Source organism: Lynx rufus, unplaced genomic scaffold (genome assembly GCF_022079265.1).
Source record: "Lynx rufus isolate CCGP_SWC_20201006 ecotype Redwood Valley unplaced genomic scaffold, mLynRuf1.p SCAF_10, whole genome shotgun sequence".
Classification (NCBI taxonomy): Eukaryota; Metazoa; Chordata; class Mammalia; order Carnivora; family Felidae; genus Lynx; species Lynx rufus.
In genome coordinates this window covers 32,220,144-32,235,022 of record NW_025814824.1, presented here as the reverse complement: position 1 = coordinate 32,235,022, position 14,879 = coordinate 32,220,144, and the positions used below count along the sequence as shown (strand labels likewise).

General features: G+C 40.4%; 1 protein-coding gene across 1 annotated transcript in view; it reads left to right on the top strand.

The window, feature by feature from the left end:
- The window catches only part of GLDC (glycine decarboxylase), a 100,906-nt gene that overhangs the window by 58,125 nt on the left and 27,902 nt on the right, over positions 1-14,879 (top strand). The window contains exon 16 of the mRNA XM_047103334.1: positions 14,393-14,468. Within this exon, the coding sequence (XP_046959290.1) occupies positions 14,393-14,468 (76 nt within the window). The remainder of the gene's footprint in view (positions 1-14,392; positions 14,469-14,879) is intronic.

The following is a 14,879-nucleotide window of genomic DNA, read 5'->3' as shown; positions in this document are numbered from 1 at the left end:
ATTAGAATCAAGTATACATTAACTCCTAACTGGAAGCCATGTCTCAATCCAGTAGGGTCAGGAGACCCTAGATCCTGGTTCCTTCTGTCACTAACTTTGAAAGTTCCCTGCCAGGGGCGCCTGGGTGGCTCAGTCGGTTGAGCGTCTGACTTCGGCTCAGGTCATGATCTTGTGGTCTGTGAGTTCAAGCCCCGCATCAGGCTCTGTGCTGACAGCTCAGAGCCTGGAGCCTGTTTCGGATTCTGTGTCTCCCTCTCTTTCTCTGCCCCTCCGCTGTTCATGCTCTGTCTCTCTCTGTCTCAAAAATAAATAAAACATTAAAAAAAAAAAAAAAGAAAGTTCCCTGCCCGCCTCTGGCCTCTGTCTCCTTATATGTAAAGGATATGTTTTTGAAGAGTGATATTTATTTATTTATTTATTTATTTATTTATTTATTTTTAGCACTCTAATTTTATTTTTTATTATTTTTTAAAATTTACATCCAAACTAGTTAGCATATAGTGCAACAATGATTTCAGGAGTAGATTCCTTAGTGCCCCTTACCCATTTAGCCCATCCCCCCTCTCACAACCCCTCCCGTAACCCTCAGTTTGTTCTCCATATTTATGAGTCTCTTCTGTTTTGTCCCCTCCCTGTTTTTATATTATTTTTGTTTCCCTTCCCTTATGTTCATCTCTTTTGTCTCTTAAAGTCCTCATATGAGTGAAGTCATATGATTTTTGTCTTTCTCTAGTTTCACTTAGCTCAATACCCTCCAGTTCCATCCATGTAGTTGTAAATGGAAAGATTTTGTTCTTTTTTGATTGCCTAGTAATCTCCATTGTGTGTGTATGTATATATACACCATATTTTCTTTATCCATTCATCAATCGATGGACATTGGGCTCTTTCCATACATTGGCTATTGTTGATAATGCTGCTATAAACATGAAGGTGCATGTGTCCCTTTGAAACAGCATACTTGTATCCCGTGGATAAAGAATAACAGTGATTTTTAAAAGCAGAGGGCTGTAGCACAATCTCCTGGGTACTTGTTAAAGATACAAATGTCTGTGTCCCTCTCCAGACCTACTAATCATAATCTCCAGCAGTTGGGACTAAGAATCTTTTTTTTTAAGAAGCAAACAAGTGATTCTGATCCCTTCTGATTTCCAATCTGGAATCCACTAGGTTTGTGAGCTGTCTTCATGGGAATAGATACATCATAGATGGATAGGCAGACAAACACTACCAGCAGGAGTCCACATTTTAAGTATCTTCAGAAGAGTTGTGTTTCTGCCGCTGGCTTTTCCACCTTCCACTACTCAAGTGTTAATTTTCCACCAGCAGCCTCAACACTGGCAACACCTAGGAGCTTGTTAGAAATGCAGACTTTGTATTTCAAGATACAAAAATCAAATGATTTTAAAACTGAGACATTTATTTTCTGACTCTATGCAACAGAAAATAATCAGATCTTAGATACAGCCAAGCCCCACCTCCTGTTTGGTAAGATAGGGTATACAGCAAAGCCATGCACTCTGTAAAAACAGTACATCCTATAAAATACAAACCTTTTAGGAAGGGGGCATATGCAAATGAAAGGACACAGAGATCTTTTAATAATAGCCTCTGGAACCCTGATTTTATAAATAGGAAGGAATGATATTCATGAAAGTCAGGCTTCATGCCTTCTTGAAAACATCATCATCCGGCCCCTCTTCCTTTTCAAAGGAGGAAAGGAAACTGAATGATAAGCCTGAAGAAATAATACGTTAAATAAATATTGAAAGTGAAGAAATTTTGCCCTCTAGTGATGGAATATGATTACATCTTCTGTGGATTAGTAATTTTTCAGGATTATTTTAACTCTTAAATCATTAGCTTTTGCAGCTAATTGAGGGCCAAAACAGGATTCCCAGAAGTCCGACCTACAAATGAGGAAGTTTGCCTTCCCTTAATAGAATGGTTCCCAACCCTGCATAGAAATTACTCATGTGGTGCGTTTATAAAAAGATCCTGATGATCAGATCACAATCCCAAATTGAACCATAATCTTAATAGCAAAAGAGGGGTAAGGGAAGGGACACAGGCATGAGTAGTTTTTTGTTTTTTTTTTAAGTTATTTATTTTGAGAAAGAGAGAAAGACAAGGCAAGGTTAAGAACTACTCTCTTAGAAGTTTCTCTGTCCTGCTCTCCTCATATGATTGGCAGTGAGTTTCATTACCCCATTTAAGTTGTGCAGAAAATAAAGAGATCATTATCAAGATGCCTTTCCTGTCAGTGATGCCTTCTTACACTACAGAGATTCCCAGGTGTAACACTTATTTCTAGGAGCCGATTTGAAAGTGACAGTAGCTGTACCCAAAGTTGAGGCTTAAGATGAGGGATATTTCTGGTTCTTAGCAGAGGTTGCTCTGACAGGTAAGGAAATGCCCTGCTCTTTTGTTGGCCCTTCTATCAAGGGCCATGCTTCCAGAGATGAAAGTGATTTGATGTCTTAATTTGAGGAAAAGAGGAAGGGATGCACCATATATTCTATATGCAAGAGATTTTATTTTTATCTTGCTGTGACACTATCTTGGTTTACTTGTGCTAAGCTTCTCTCCACAAGTGAATTATATTTTCAGGTCTTATAACCTATGTTTGAAGTATTATAATTAGTCTACCACAGGGTTAACTGTTATTTATCATGATTTATTGCTGGCTAGTGACCAATCCAAGGTGCTGATGTAGGCTTCATATTTATTGTAAGAAGTTTTCTTGAGTATTCTGTACAGAGGAAGAATTTGATGTATCGTGTCAGCCACTGAAATTATGCTCATAAAATAAAGGGTGCGGTAGCAATTATCAAGAGACTGTTATAGCAACTCCTCGGCGCCTAGGAAGAGACAAGCCGCATGCACTCAGGGAATCACAAAAAACTGTTTATTGCACACCAGTGCTGGCCTAGCAGAGTCACCTCCAAAGGCTGAGCCCCAACTTTGGCATCAGTCTCCTTTTATGGCTGGGGATGGTAGGGGGTTGAGAGACAAAAGAAAAAGGGGAGGGGTCCTTTATCAGTGGTGCTACACAGGTAGTTGGTGGAGGCAGGAGGCAAACAAGATTACAGAAGCCAAAAGTATGCAAGGGGAGTATCCAGCCTCATCTGGGGTTATCTGGCTGACCCGTTTTATCTTGTTTTTCTTCTCAAGACCATTTCTTGGTGTTTTCACTTATACCTAATTGGAGTTGGTCAGTATGTCTGTAGACTAGAGTCTGGTCACCAAAATATATCTAAATGTTTCCTTTCCCTGGCACCTGTGTGGTTCAGTCGGTCAAGGTTAAGCATCTGGCTTCCGCTCAGGTCATGATCTCACAGTTGGGAAGTTTGATTCCCCCATTGGGCTCTGTGCTGACAGCTCAGAGCCTGGAGCCTACTTTCTGTGTCTCCCCCTCTCTCTGCCCCTTCCCTGCTCACACTCTGTCTCTGTCTCTCTCAAAAATAAATAAAGACAATAAATAAATAAATAAAGAGTAAACGGTTCCTTTCCTTTTTTGTTACCGTATAATATTTATTTATTTATTTCAAGTTTATTTATTTTGTGAGAGCGCAAGCAGGGGAGGGGCAGAGAGAGAGGGGCAGAGGATTCAAAGCAGGCTCTGTGCTGACAGCAGGGATCCTAATGCATGGCTTGAACTCACAAACCATGAGATCATGACCTGAGCCACATTTGGACACTTATCCAACTGAACCACCCAGGCGCCGCTATCGTATACTTAAAAGTTAAATATGGCAAGAATTAGGAAGTAGCATTAGTAATGTTTTGCAACTCTAAAAATTTTTTTTGTGGTAAAATAAACATAACATGATAATTTACCAATTAAAAATTACATTTTTAAGAGTACAATTCAATGTCATGAAGTACATTTATATTGTTTTGCAACCATCAACACCATCCAACTCCAGGACTTTGTCTTCTTAAAGTTCTTTACCCATTAAACAACAACTCCCCATTTCTCTGTTACACTAGCCACTGGCTTGTGCTATTATTTTCTGCTGCTTTTAACTTTACTACTCTAAGTATGTCATGTAGGAGGAAACACATCATGTTTGTCCTTCTATATCTGGCTTATTTTTTTTTTCACTTTAACTTCCATTATTTATTTTTTTTTATGTATATGAAATTTATTGACAAATTGGTTTCCATACAACACCCAGTGCTCATCCCAAAAGGTGCCCTCCTCAATACCCATCACCCACCCTCCCCTCCCTCCCACCCCCCATCAACCCTCAGTTTGTTCTCAGTTTTTAACAGTCTCTTATGCTTTGGCTCTCTCCCACTCTAACGTCTTTTTTTTTTTTTTTTTCCCTTCCCCTCCCCCATGGGTTCCTGTTGAGTTTCTCAGGATCCACATAAGAGTGAAACCATATGGTATCTGTCTTTCTCTGTATGGCTTATTTCACTTAGCATTACACTCTCCAGTTCCATCCACTTTGCTACAAAAGGCCATATTTCATTTTTTCTCATTGCCACGTAGTATTCCATTGTGTATATAAACCACAATTTCTATATCTGGCTTATTTTACTTAGCATAATGTCTTTATATCCATGTCTTTATCTTGTAGCATGTGTCAACATATCCTTTTTTTTTAATATTTTTAAATGTTTGTTTATTTTTGAGAGAGAGAGAGAGAGAGAGACAGACAGAGCATGAATGGGTGAGGGGCAGAGAGAGAGGGAGACGCAGAATCTGAAGCAGGCTCCAGGCTCTGAGCTGTCAGCATAGAGCCCAACACGGGCCTTGACCTCACTAACTGCGAGATCTTGACCTGAGCCCAAGCTGGATGCTCAACCAACTGAGCCACTCAGGCACCCCTCAACATATCCTTTTTAAGGCTGATCAATATTCCACTGTATGCATATATCACATTTTGTTTATCTTTTCATTTATTGATGGACATTTGTGTTGTTCCCACCCTTTGGCTATTGTGAATATTGTTACTATGAAAATTGGTACATACATCCCTGAGTCCCCGGTTTTAATTCTTGGAGTATATGCTCAAGTGTGACATTGGCTATATGGTGACTCAGTTTAATTTTTTGAGGAATGGCCATACTGTTTTATATATCTATGCAGAGTTATAGTTCAAAAGAGGTAAAGAAAAGAATAGGTATCTCAAGTTCAATGCTTTTTGTCCTTATCCTTTTTTAGATTACGAAAAACCTTTTTAAACCATGATATATGTTTAATATATAATCTAAAGAGAAGTTAATTCAAAAAAATGAAAAGAAGTTAATTTTATTTGGGGGACATGTGTATTATGAAATAATTAAATGCAATGTAAGACACTTGCAGATTCAGAGGATTTCTCCGTCAGCTGATGGCATGATGAAGCCAGCTTCGAAGCTTGCCCTCGGGTTGGAGGCAAACCATATACTACCTCAGTTTTAGGAGCAACTCAGTACTCAAAGTGTGAAAGGCTCATAACAAAGGGAAAGGAACCAAGCTCTGCAGAAGAGAATAATATTGAACTTGAAATACAACTCTGGCTCTAATAGGCCTGTATAAGAGAACTATATTTTCAGGGACAAACCTGAGTGTTTCTGCATATATGGCCCTGACTTCTATACCTCATCTTTGCTGCTAGGCCCTTCAATAGTGTCCAGATCCAGTACACTTCTATCTACATTATGCTTACCGGAGGCTTTTGTTCCTTCTCTAATAGTTTATGCCTTGACATAGACTTGCTTTCTTGTCAGAGGATTTTTCTCTGAAAGGAAATTCAGCAGCTCAAAGTTGTAAGGATAGCACCCACAATGTGTGGAGGCCTCCAAACCTCTGTTATATGGCTTCCTCCTTAGTGATGATGTAGATATCTGTCCTATACAGCAAGAAAGCAAATGCTATGTTATTGATCTGAGTGAGGTTTAATTGAGGAATGGCCAGTGATTATAGTTGATAAAGGATTTTATTATGATAAATTGTGGCATAAAATCTTTTGTTCATGTGACTAAACCTTTATTAGGTCTATTTTCTGGGATTCCTAAGATCCCAAAGGTGTTTAAAAGACTTGAAACAAAAATGTCAAGAAACTTGTCCCCCTTTCTCCTATTTATTTGCTCAATCTACAAACCTGGAGAGCATTTCCAGTTTGGTGAAGAAAATCGCCATAAAATATTTAATTACCTTTCCATTTTCCATTGTGCCCAGTGTGGCTTGCTTTGACTTGTTCCCCATTACACTGTGACACTCTTAAAATCATTCAGCAGCTCACAAATACACTCCAGGAATTGCTGGGTAATGTAATGCTGGGTAATGTAATGTTGGAGGCACACAGCAACAGTAATTAACACCTTCCACAGATATCTAATGTGAAATACAATCTGGAATTACTATTAGCTCCTTTGGCTTATAAGAGTGAATAAGTTGCTTTTGTCTTTAAAAGCAGCAAACTATGATCTTGAATGTAGATTGAGGCTGGCAGTTGCTTTTCCAGAATCTCCAGGAAGGTTCTTCTTCTTTTTTTAAGTTTATTCATTTATTTTGAGAGAGAGCAAGCACAAGTAGTGGAGGGCAGAGAGAGGGAGAGCGAGAATCCCAAGCAGGCTTCACACTGTTAGTATGGAGCCTGACTCGGGGCTTGAATTCAAGAGCCTTGAGATTATGACCTGAGCTGAAACCAAGCGTCAGAAATACTTAACCAACTGAGCCACCCAGGCTCCCCTTCCCTGGAGGTTCTTAAATAAAGGTGTAAACAGGGCATAATCTATGAATCTGAAACTTTATTGTGCATGAGAATCACCTGGGGGAGCTCATTAACTTGCTAGCTTCACAGCCAGAGTTTGATTCAGTAAGTCTAGTTTGGAGCCTGAGAATTTTGCATTTCTAACAAGTATCTGGATGATGCTAATGTGCTGTTTTAACTACCATCCTGGGAAAACCACTGGGGTTACAGAGATTCATAGTTCTGGCTGTATGTTAGAATTACTTGGGGAGACTCTGAAGAATACTGATGCTCTTCTCACTCCACAAACTAGTTGCATCAGAATTTCCCCTTAGGGTGGAGTTCAGGAATCAAGGTTTTTAAAACTCTTCCTGGGTGATTCTAATGTGCATCACTGAGGTGGAAAGTGTGTTGCCCTGAAAGAACACCAAAGAGGAAGGTTTAGTTAGATTATTAATATCTTCCAGTGGACTGAACTTTGAAACTGCCCTTTGAAGACTAAGTCATGACCACCATGTGTGTATCAGGACAGTTTACAGTAAGGAGAATCAAAACACTTGATGGTTGTTACCTCCCACACCCCCATTCTTGAGCTCATAATTGATTAATTAGCTCTAACATGACTGATACCATTGATAATCTCTGATAATGCTTTCCTACTGAGCCTGGTGCAGCTTCAGAACCCTCCTATCAGAGAACTCCAGGAAGCCAGATATCAGAGACCTCTGGTCAGAGACTGATTTCCTAAAGAAGTACTCAGAACACCAGGAGGAAGAGAAAGAAGGGTGAAGGATGAAGAGAACCATCTTTGGGGACACAGAAAATAGTGAGGAGAAGGACCTCCCCTCCCCCAATTTCCTTAACTCTCAAAAGTATATTTTGATTTTTGCAGTTTGTAAGGCTTGGAGCAGTGGTTTTTGCACTTGGTCACACCCTCAGAATTTCTGACTCAGTACTTCAGAACTTGAATTTCTATCAAGTTCCCAGGTGATGCTGATGCTTTGAAGATTTAAGTTTGAGAACCATTGCTTTAACATACTCTTCGGATATCAGAATGGTTAGAACAGCTGGATCTATTCAGATGTTTCTTGACAGAATCTGAAGGTTAAGTATAGAATTCAGCTTAAGTCAAATCAGATATAGACTGGGGTGCCTGGGTGGCTCAGTTGGTTAAGTGGCCGACTTCATCTCAGGTCATGATCTCATGGTCTGTGGGTTCGAGCCCCACGTAGGGCTCTTTGCTGGCAGTCCACAGCCTGAAGCCTGCTTCCGATTCTGCGTCTCCCTCTCTCTCTGCCCCTCCCCTGCTTGCTCCCTGTCTCTCTCTCTCTCTCTCCCTCAAATAATAAACATTAAAAAATTTTTAAGTCAGATACAGATTGGTAAGAACATTCCAGAATGATACATTGAGATTTTTATTATAAGCTCATTGGAATGGATATCCAGGCAGTGTTTGGGTACTTGAGGTAAGCAACAGAATTAGACTGATTAATATCCTATTGCTTCCAAGGTATGTTTATTGGAAAAATTGTCAGTCACCCTATTTATTCCATTCATAAGATAGGAATCAGTGCCATTTTTTACTTTATTTTCTTGGAGGTGTCTTAAGATGTTGCCATGGACTAAAGTGGATCATTTTGAAGCAGTGGTTGTTTTGATCATCTTACTGGGATCAGTTTTACCATGTCAGTTTTTTTCTTCTCTTTTCTTTTCTTTTGAGATTGCAAGTGAGCAAGGGGAGAGAGAGAGAGAGAGAGAGAGAGAGAGAGAGAAATTGAGCTAGCCCAAAGTGGGGCTCCAGCCCATGAACCATGAGATCATGACCTGAGCCAAACTCAGATTCTTCCCACCAGGCATCCCATCATGTCAGTTTCTTAGCTAATGTTTCACTTGGTCACTTCCCAAGCACTTGGTTGTATTATTAAAGTGTTTGGTTGAGGGGAGTTTGACATCAAAACATATATCACAGGGGCACCTGGATGACACAATTGTTTAAACATCTGACTCTTGATCTCATCTCAGGTCATGATCTCACGGTTCCTGGGGTCAAGCCCTGCATCGGGCTCTTGCACTGATGGTGCGAAGCCTGTTGGGATTCTGTCTCTCCTCTCTGACTCTACCCAGCTTGTGGTTTTCTCTCTCTCTCTGAAAACAAATAAATAAACGTTAATTAAAAAAAAACATTATAAAATTAAAAAAAACATATCATTAATAGTGTTTCCTTTTGGAGAATTAGATGGGGAAGAATGGGAGAAGGTTGCTTTTTTTTTATAGATGCAAATTTTTTAAACACATGAATGTTTTATTTTATAATAAAAAACTTTCAAATCCACCTATGAATTAGGTGACAATACCCAAGGGAGGCTTGCAGCAGAGAACAAATCAAGGTTACTCCAGGTGAAGGGTCACCACTATCACTGGAAAATCTGTGACTGTCCCACTTCTTGGGTCATTTCCTCCAGATTATGAAGTCCCAGGCTGTGGGAGTTTCCTCTATGCTGTGATTGGGTCACATGTTCAATAACTTGTTAATGGACAGTGATTGGGAATGTTTGCTCCCTTCCTACTTCTTCTTCTTCTTTTTTTTTTTTTAAATTTATTTTTTGAGAGAGACAGCATGAATGGGGGAGGGGTTGGGAGAGGGGGAGACACAGAATCCGAAGCAGACTCCAGGCTCTGAACTGTCAGCACAAAGCCTGACGTGAGGCCCGAACTCACAAATTGTGAGATCATGACCTGAACTGAAGTCAAACGCTTAACTGACTGAGCCACCCAGGCGCCCCTGCCCACCCCCCCAATTTTTAAGATAAAAACCTTCTTTAAAAAAATTTTTTACATTTATTTTTGAGAGAGAGAGAACGTGAGCAGGGAAGGGTAGGAGAGAGTGGGAGATCCAGAATCCATAGCAGGCTCCAGGCTCAGTCAGAGTCTGATGCAGGGCTTGAACTCACAGTGAGATCATGACCTGAGCTGAAGTTGGACTAGTAACCAACTGAGTCCCCCAGGTGCCCCCAAAATTCATTCATTATCTTAACCCATCTTTAGTTTTATGCTTAAGGAGTGCTAAGCTTTCTACCTGTGACTACTCGCCGTGAATGTTCTCCACAATCATCTGTATGAGTAGGCCTTATTCCTTCTTCATCATTGATTGTTAGATCATCTGCAGTCATATTTCTAACATCTAGCAGAAGTCTTTAAGTCTTCCTTGGGATTCATCTTGTGTGAAGGTCCAAAAAAATTTGTTCCACAGGTCTAAAAACTAAACCTTTCCAGGTAGAACTAAGTTGCAATATTTCTAAATCCCAGGGTTCTTAGCAAAGATGAAGGTAAAGTGATAAAAATCATTGACATTTGTGTCCTTGAATTCTAGTTCTAGTCTCTTTCTAGCAAAAGAGCTGTAGTGTCACCCTGTTTCTGTCATGCCATCTTCAAATTCTACCCTCTTCCTCTCCCCCCCAAACCTTTTGCTAAGTTCACACTGACTAGGATTGCACTTAGAATTCTACACTGATACTAATAGTCTAGTTTAATCATTACAAAACTGTTGAATCCCATCAACTGCATTTTATTTTCACCTTGTGGGACATTGTACTTGTTCTAGCTTCTTATAGTCTATGACTTCTTATAGATTTTTTGTGCAATGAGTCTGTGTTTTGGAGGATGTTGTCTGCTAGACTTCGCTCATTTTGTGTTTAGCAGTACAATATGTAGCAGTTCTTTCACCAGCCTGAATATATGCCATGACTGGAGGATGTTGTTTTTCTAAGACAATTTAAGCTTATGCTTACTTGACACTTTTGTGGGTCTGAGGCTCCCCACCCACTAGTGTCCTCCTTTCTGTGGCCAACTCTGCAGATCCAAGCCACCAACCACTTCAATTTAAATGGATGTCAGAAAACCACTGTTTTTGCTGTGTTTTTTCTCCACATGTAGTGGTTTTCTGATGGACTTTCAATCTGGGTTATGGAGATAAGCAGTTATTTTTCATAATACTTTTCCATCAACATGTGGCACTAATTCCTCTTATTTTAATAGAACCCCAATAATAAGCCTTTGTGGCATTTATTTATTTATTAAGGTTTTTTTTAAAAAAATTATTAATTTTGACAAAGAGCATAAGTGGGATAAGGGCAGAGAGACGGAGAAAGAATCCCAAGCAAGTTCCGTGCTGTCAATGCCAGCCCATCTAGGGGCTCTATCTCATGAACGGTGCGATCATGACCTGAGCCAAAATCAAGATTCGACACTTAACCGAGTGAGCCACTCAGGTGCTCCTTATGTGGCATTTAGTTTTAAGTTGCCACATCTAGCATTTATGATCATCCGTAGGATAATGCCTCTCTCTTGGATTACTGGCTCACAGTTCCATTCTCTTTCATTCCTGTTCTGAATACCTTGATTGGTTTCCAACAAGATAAGATGAGTAGAAGTCATGAGAAAAAAATAGAGGTTAAGTATAGAATCCATTTGTTGAGTCCCCTTTCCATGGAAGAAAGGATATCAATGTTGACTGCTTCGGCTGGAGATGGGAACTAAATTTTGGGGGTTTTTTTGTTTTTGTTTTGTTTTTTTCTACCAACTTTTTTGGCTATTTTATTTTATTTTCTAATTTTTTTAATATGAAATTTATTGTCAAATTGGTTTCCATACAACACCCAGTGCTCATCACAACAGGTGCCCTCCTCAATGCCTATCACCCACTTTCCCCTCCCCCCTACCCCCACACCAACCCTCAGTTTGTTCTCAGTATTTAAGAGTCTCTTATGGTTTGCCTCCTTCCTTCTCCGTAACTTTTTTCCCCTCCTTCTCCTCCTCTGGTCTTCTGTTGAGTTTCTCAGGATCCACATATGAGGGAAAACATATGGTATCTGTCTTTCTCTGCCTGACTTATTTCACCTAGCATAACACTCTCCAGTTCCATCCATGTTGCTACAAATGGCCAGATTTCATTTTTTCTCATTGCCAAGTAGTATCCCATTGTATATTTAAACCACATCTTCTTAATCCATTCGTCAGTTGATGGACATTTAGGCTCTTTCCATGATTTGGCCATGGGAACTAAGTTTTGAACAAAGTCCATGCAGAGTACTGTTCTATATATGCTGAGAACTATATCCTACCCTCAGCGCTTACACTCTAATTGAGATAAGACAGGCACACAAAGTACATTGGAGTTCTAAAATAATTTTCAATGTACAGTGCACTTATAGGATTGTGTTATAACAGTAACAAAATACTGAGTGCATATAGGTACAATTATTATCCCTATTTTAGAGATGAGGAAACAGAGGCTAGGTAACTTGGTATTGGTGGTTTGCTGAAGCATATTCATTTTTCTGTTTCCAAAATAAAAACAACAAGTGAGCAACAACTTGTTTTTCCAAAGACAGGAAAATGGAAGACTCATGTCTGCCTACCTCCCTGGAAGAGGGAAGAGGCAGACCTCACTCAGTGTAAGTGACAAGAAACTTATTATATGTGTTAGCCAACCCTCCCTAGTTCGACAAGGGTTATGTGAAAGAAAATCACAGCTCTGAATCCTTTGGGAAGCACAATGTGCTCGGAGAAACAGTATTGCTCTCAGGGGAAACATGAGGCTCCTTGAGAGGCCAACTTGTACTGAAGTCTAATTCTGTCACTGTTGGCCATGTGGGCATGTAACACTTTAACCTCAGTTTCTTCATGTACACAACGGGGGTGATGGACCTATCATATGGGGGTATTGGGAGGATTAAATAAGGACTAAATAAGATGATGTAAAGTGCTTTAGTGGCAACCCCCACAACAAGGGCTACCATTTCTCTGTACTCTGTGCAGAATGCCTGTTAAGTAGGAAGTATTTAATTAATGGAGCAATTTATACTTATTATTACTATTACTTAGCTAATCTACCCTATCCTATTGCTTTGCAAGTCACCACTTTCTCTTTCTCCAGCCAGGCTATAAGCCCCAGATACTTCCCTGTTATCTCTCCTGACCTAAGTCCTCAATTCTGCTGTTTCCTAACACCAGACCATCAGTGTCCCCACAGTAGTTTGAAAACATTTCAAATCCAACTGGTTTTGTCCTGGTGTTCTCTCAAAATAAAACAAACAAGGAAAAAAAACAAAACAAAACAAAAATAGTGCTCCAAATTTTATCTTTTGGTTTAAAAAAATTTTTTTTAATGTTCATTCATTTTTGAGAGACAGAGCATGAGTGGGGTAGTGGCAGAGAGAGAGGGAGATACAGAATATGAAGCAGGCTCCAGGCTCTGAGCTGTCAGCACAGAGCACATCGTGGGGCTCGAACTCACAAACTGCAAGATCATGACCTGAGTCAAAGTTGGACGCTTAACCCAATGAGCCACCCATCACCCCTAGCTTTTAGAAGTTTTTTTAATTTAGAAATTTACCTTATTCTTACAACTTGTACTTGTAGAGTATTATCTCAGTACTATGGGATGATTAGAATGGATGAACACCCAAACCACTGGGTCTTCTACAGGATTAAGGGATGGTGTAATTTTGCAAAATAGAGGAAATAACCACTTTGAATGGGATTTAAAAACCTATTACTCACTTCCCTTTCCTTCTGCAAAGACTACTGAGAACATTAAGTAACAGTTTATGATTGACTCAGTATTGCTCACTGGACTGTTATTAAGTATGCTCTTAAATTGTTGCCTTCAAGGACTGCCTAGTTGAGTATGGACAGCTTCTAGCTGCCACATGCATGGGGGCATGGCAAAGCTCACCTAAGAATAAAGGACTATTGCCACACTCAAAGGGCATACATAGTTCCTTTGGGGTAATATCATCACTGATTATGTATGTGGTATGGACAAATTCTGGTTTTAGGTGTAATAATTGTAATTAATGTTATTAAAAATTGTTCTCCTTGGGGCGCCTGGGTGGCGCAGTCGGTTAAGCGTCCGACTTCAGCCAGGTCACGATCTTGCGGTCCGTGAGTTCGAGCCCCGCGTCAGGCTCTGGGCTGATGGCTCAGAGCCTGGAGCCTGTTTCCGATTCTGTGTCTCCCTCTCTCTCTGCCCCTCCCCCGTTCATGATCCGTCTCTCTCTGTCCCAAAAATAAATAAACGTTGAAAAAAAAATTAAAAAAAAAATTGTTCTCCTTGAAAGATACACACTGACATTTGAATTGATAAAATGATGTGATACTTGAGTTTCGCTTCAAAACAATCTAGTTCAGGAGGTGTCTAGTTGGCTCAGTAGGTAGAGCATGCAACTCTTGATCTCTGGGCTGTGAGTTCAAGCCCCTTGTTGGGTGTGGAGCCCACCTAATAAAAATAATCTAGTTCAGAGTGAGGGGGTTAGTGTGGGATATGGTTGGAAAAAGATTGACCATACCCAAGAATTGTTAAAGCTGGATAATACGTATATGGCAGCTCCTTATATTCTACTATTTTTGTGTGATTTTTGAAATTTTCTGTAATAGAATTCGTAGATACATGGTACTGAGCGAGGTTTGAAAGGCCCATTTCTGAGTAGGAGTAGATGAGCTTTAGTACACGGACTGAGTGCCATTCTGTGGTCATTCAAGAACTTTTAGGTTGTGCAGAGATCCTAGGTGAGCTTTCCATGGTGTCTGGTAGTGCCTTTTTGTCAAATGGAGAACATGCAGTCCCTGCCCAGTGAATAGTGAATGAGTCAATGAAAGCAAAGAGGCCCAAAGCCCTGACCCTTCTCTTCTTGTCTTTGCAGCGGAGCCCAGGGGGAATATGCTGGGTTGGCCACTATCCGAGCTTACCTCGAGGGGAAAGGAGAGGGACACAGGACAGTAAGTATGAGCAGGTGGTGCTTGCCCACCATCAGGGGGCAGTGGGTCCAGCTCTCAGAGCCCCTTTTCTTTTGTGGTGCACTCCTTCTAAGCCTTCTTGGAAGCAGCTAGGGAACATATAATCAAGAAACAGATTTCCCTGAACTGGCCATTATGATCCTTGCCCCGGAGACACTTCCATGGACGATTTTGAGGGAAAACATTTGAAAATAAAGGTTTTTGTTCAAGCCCAGTCTGTAAAAGTCAGCCAGTTGGCCATGGAACTGCTTTCCACAGGTTGCAAAGAATGGAAGGGGCAGGAATGTTACCCTTCCAGGTCTCTTCTCCCTTGTGTAGTCCTGGCCCTACACCTGGACAAAGGGTAGGGACTTGCCTTTAATTCTTCTGTAACCCCTACTGTGACTAGACACA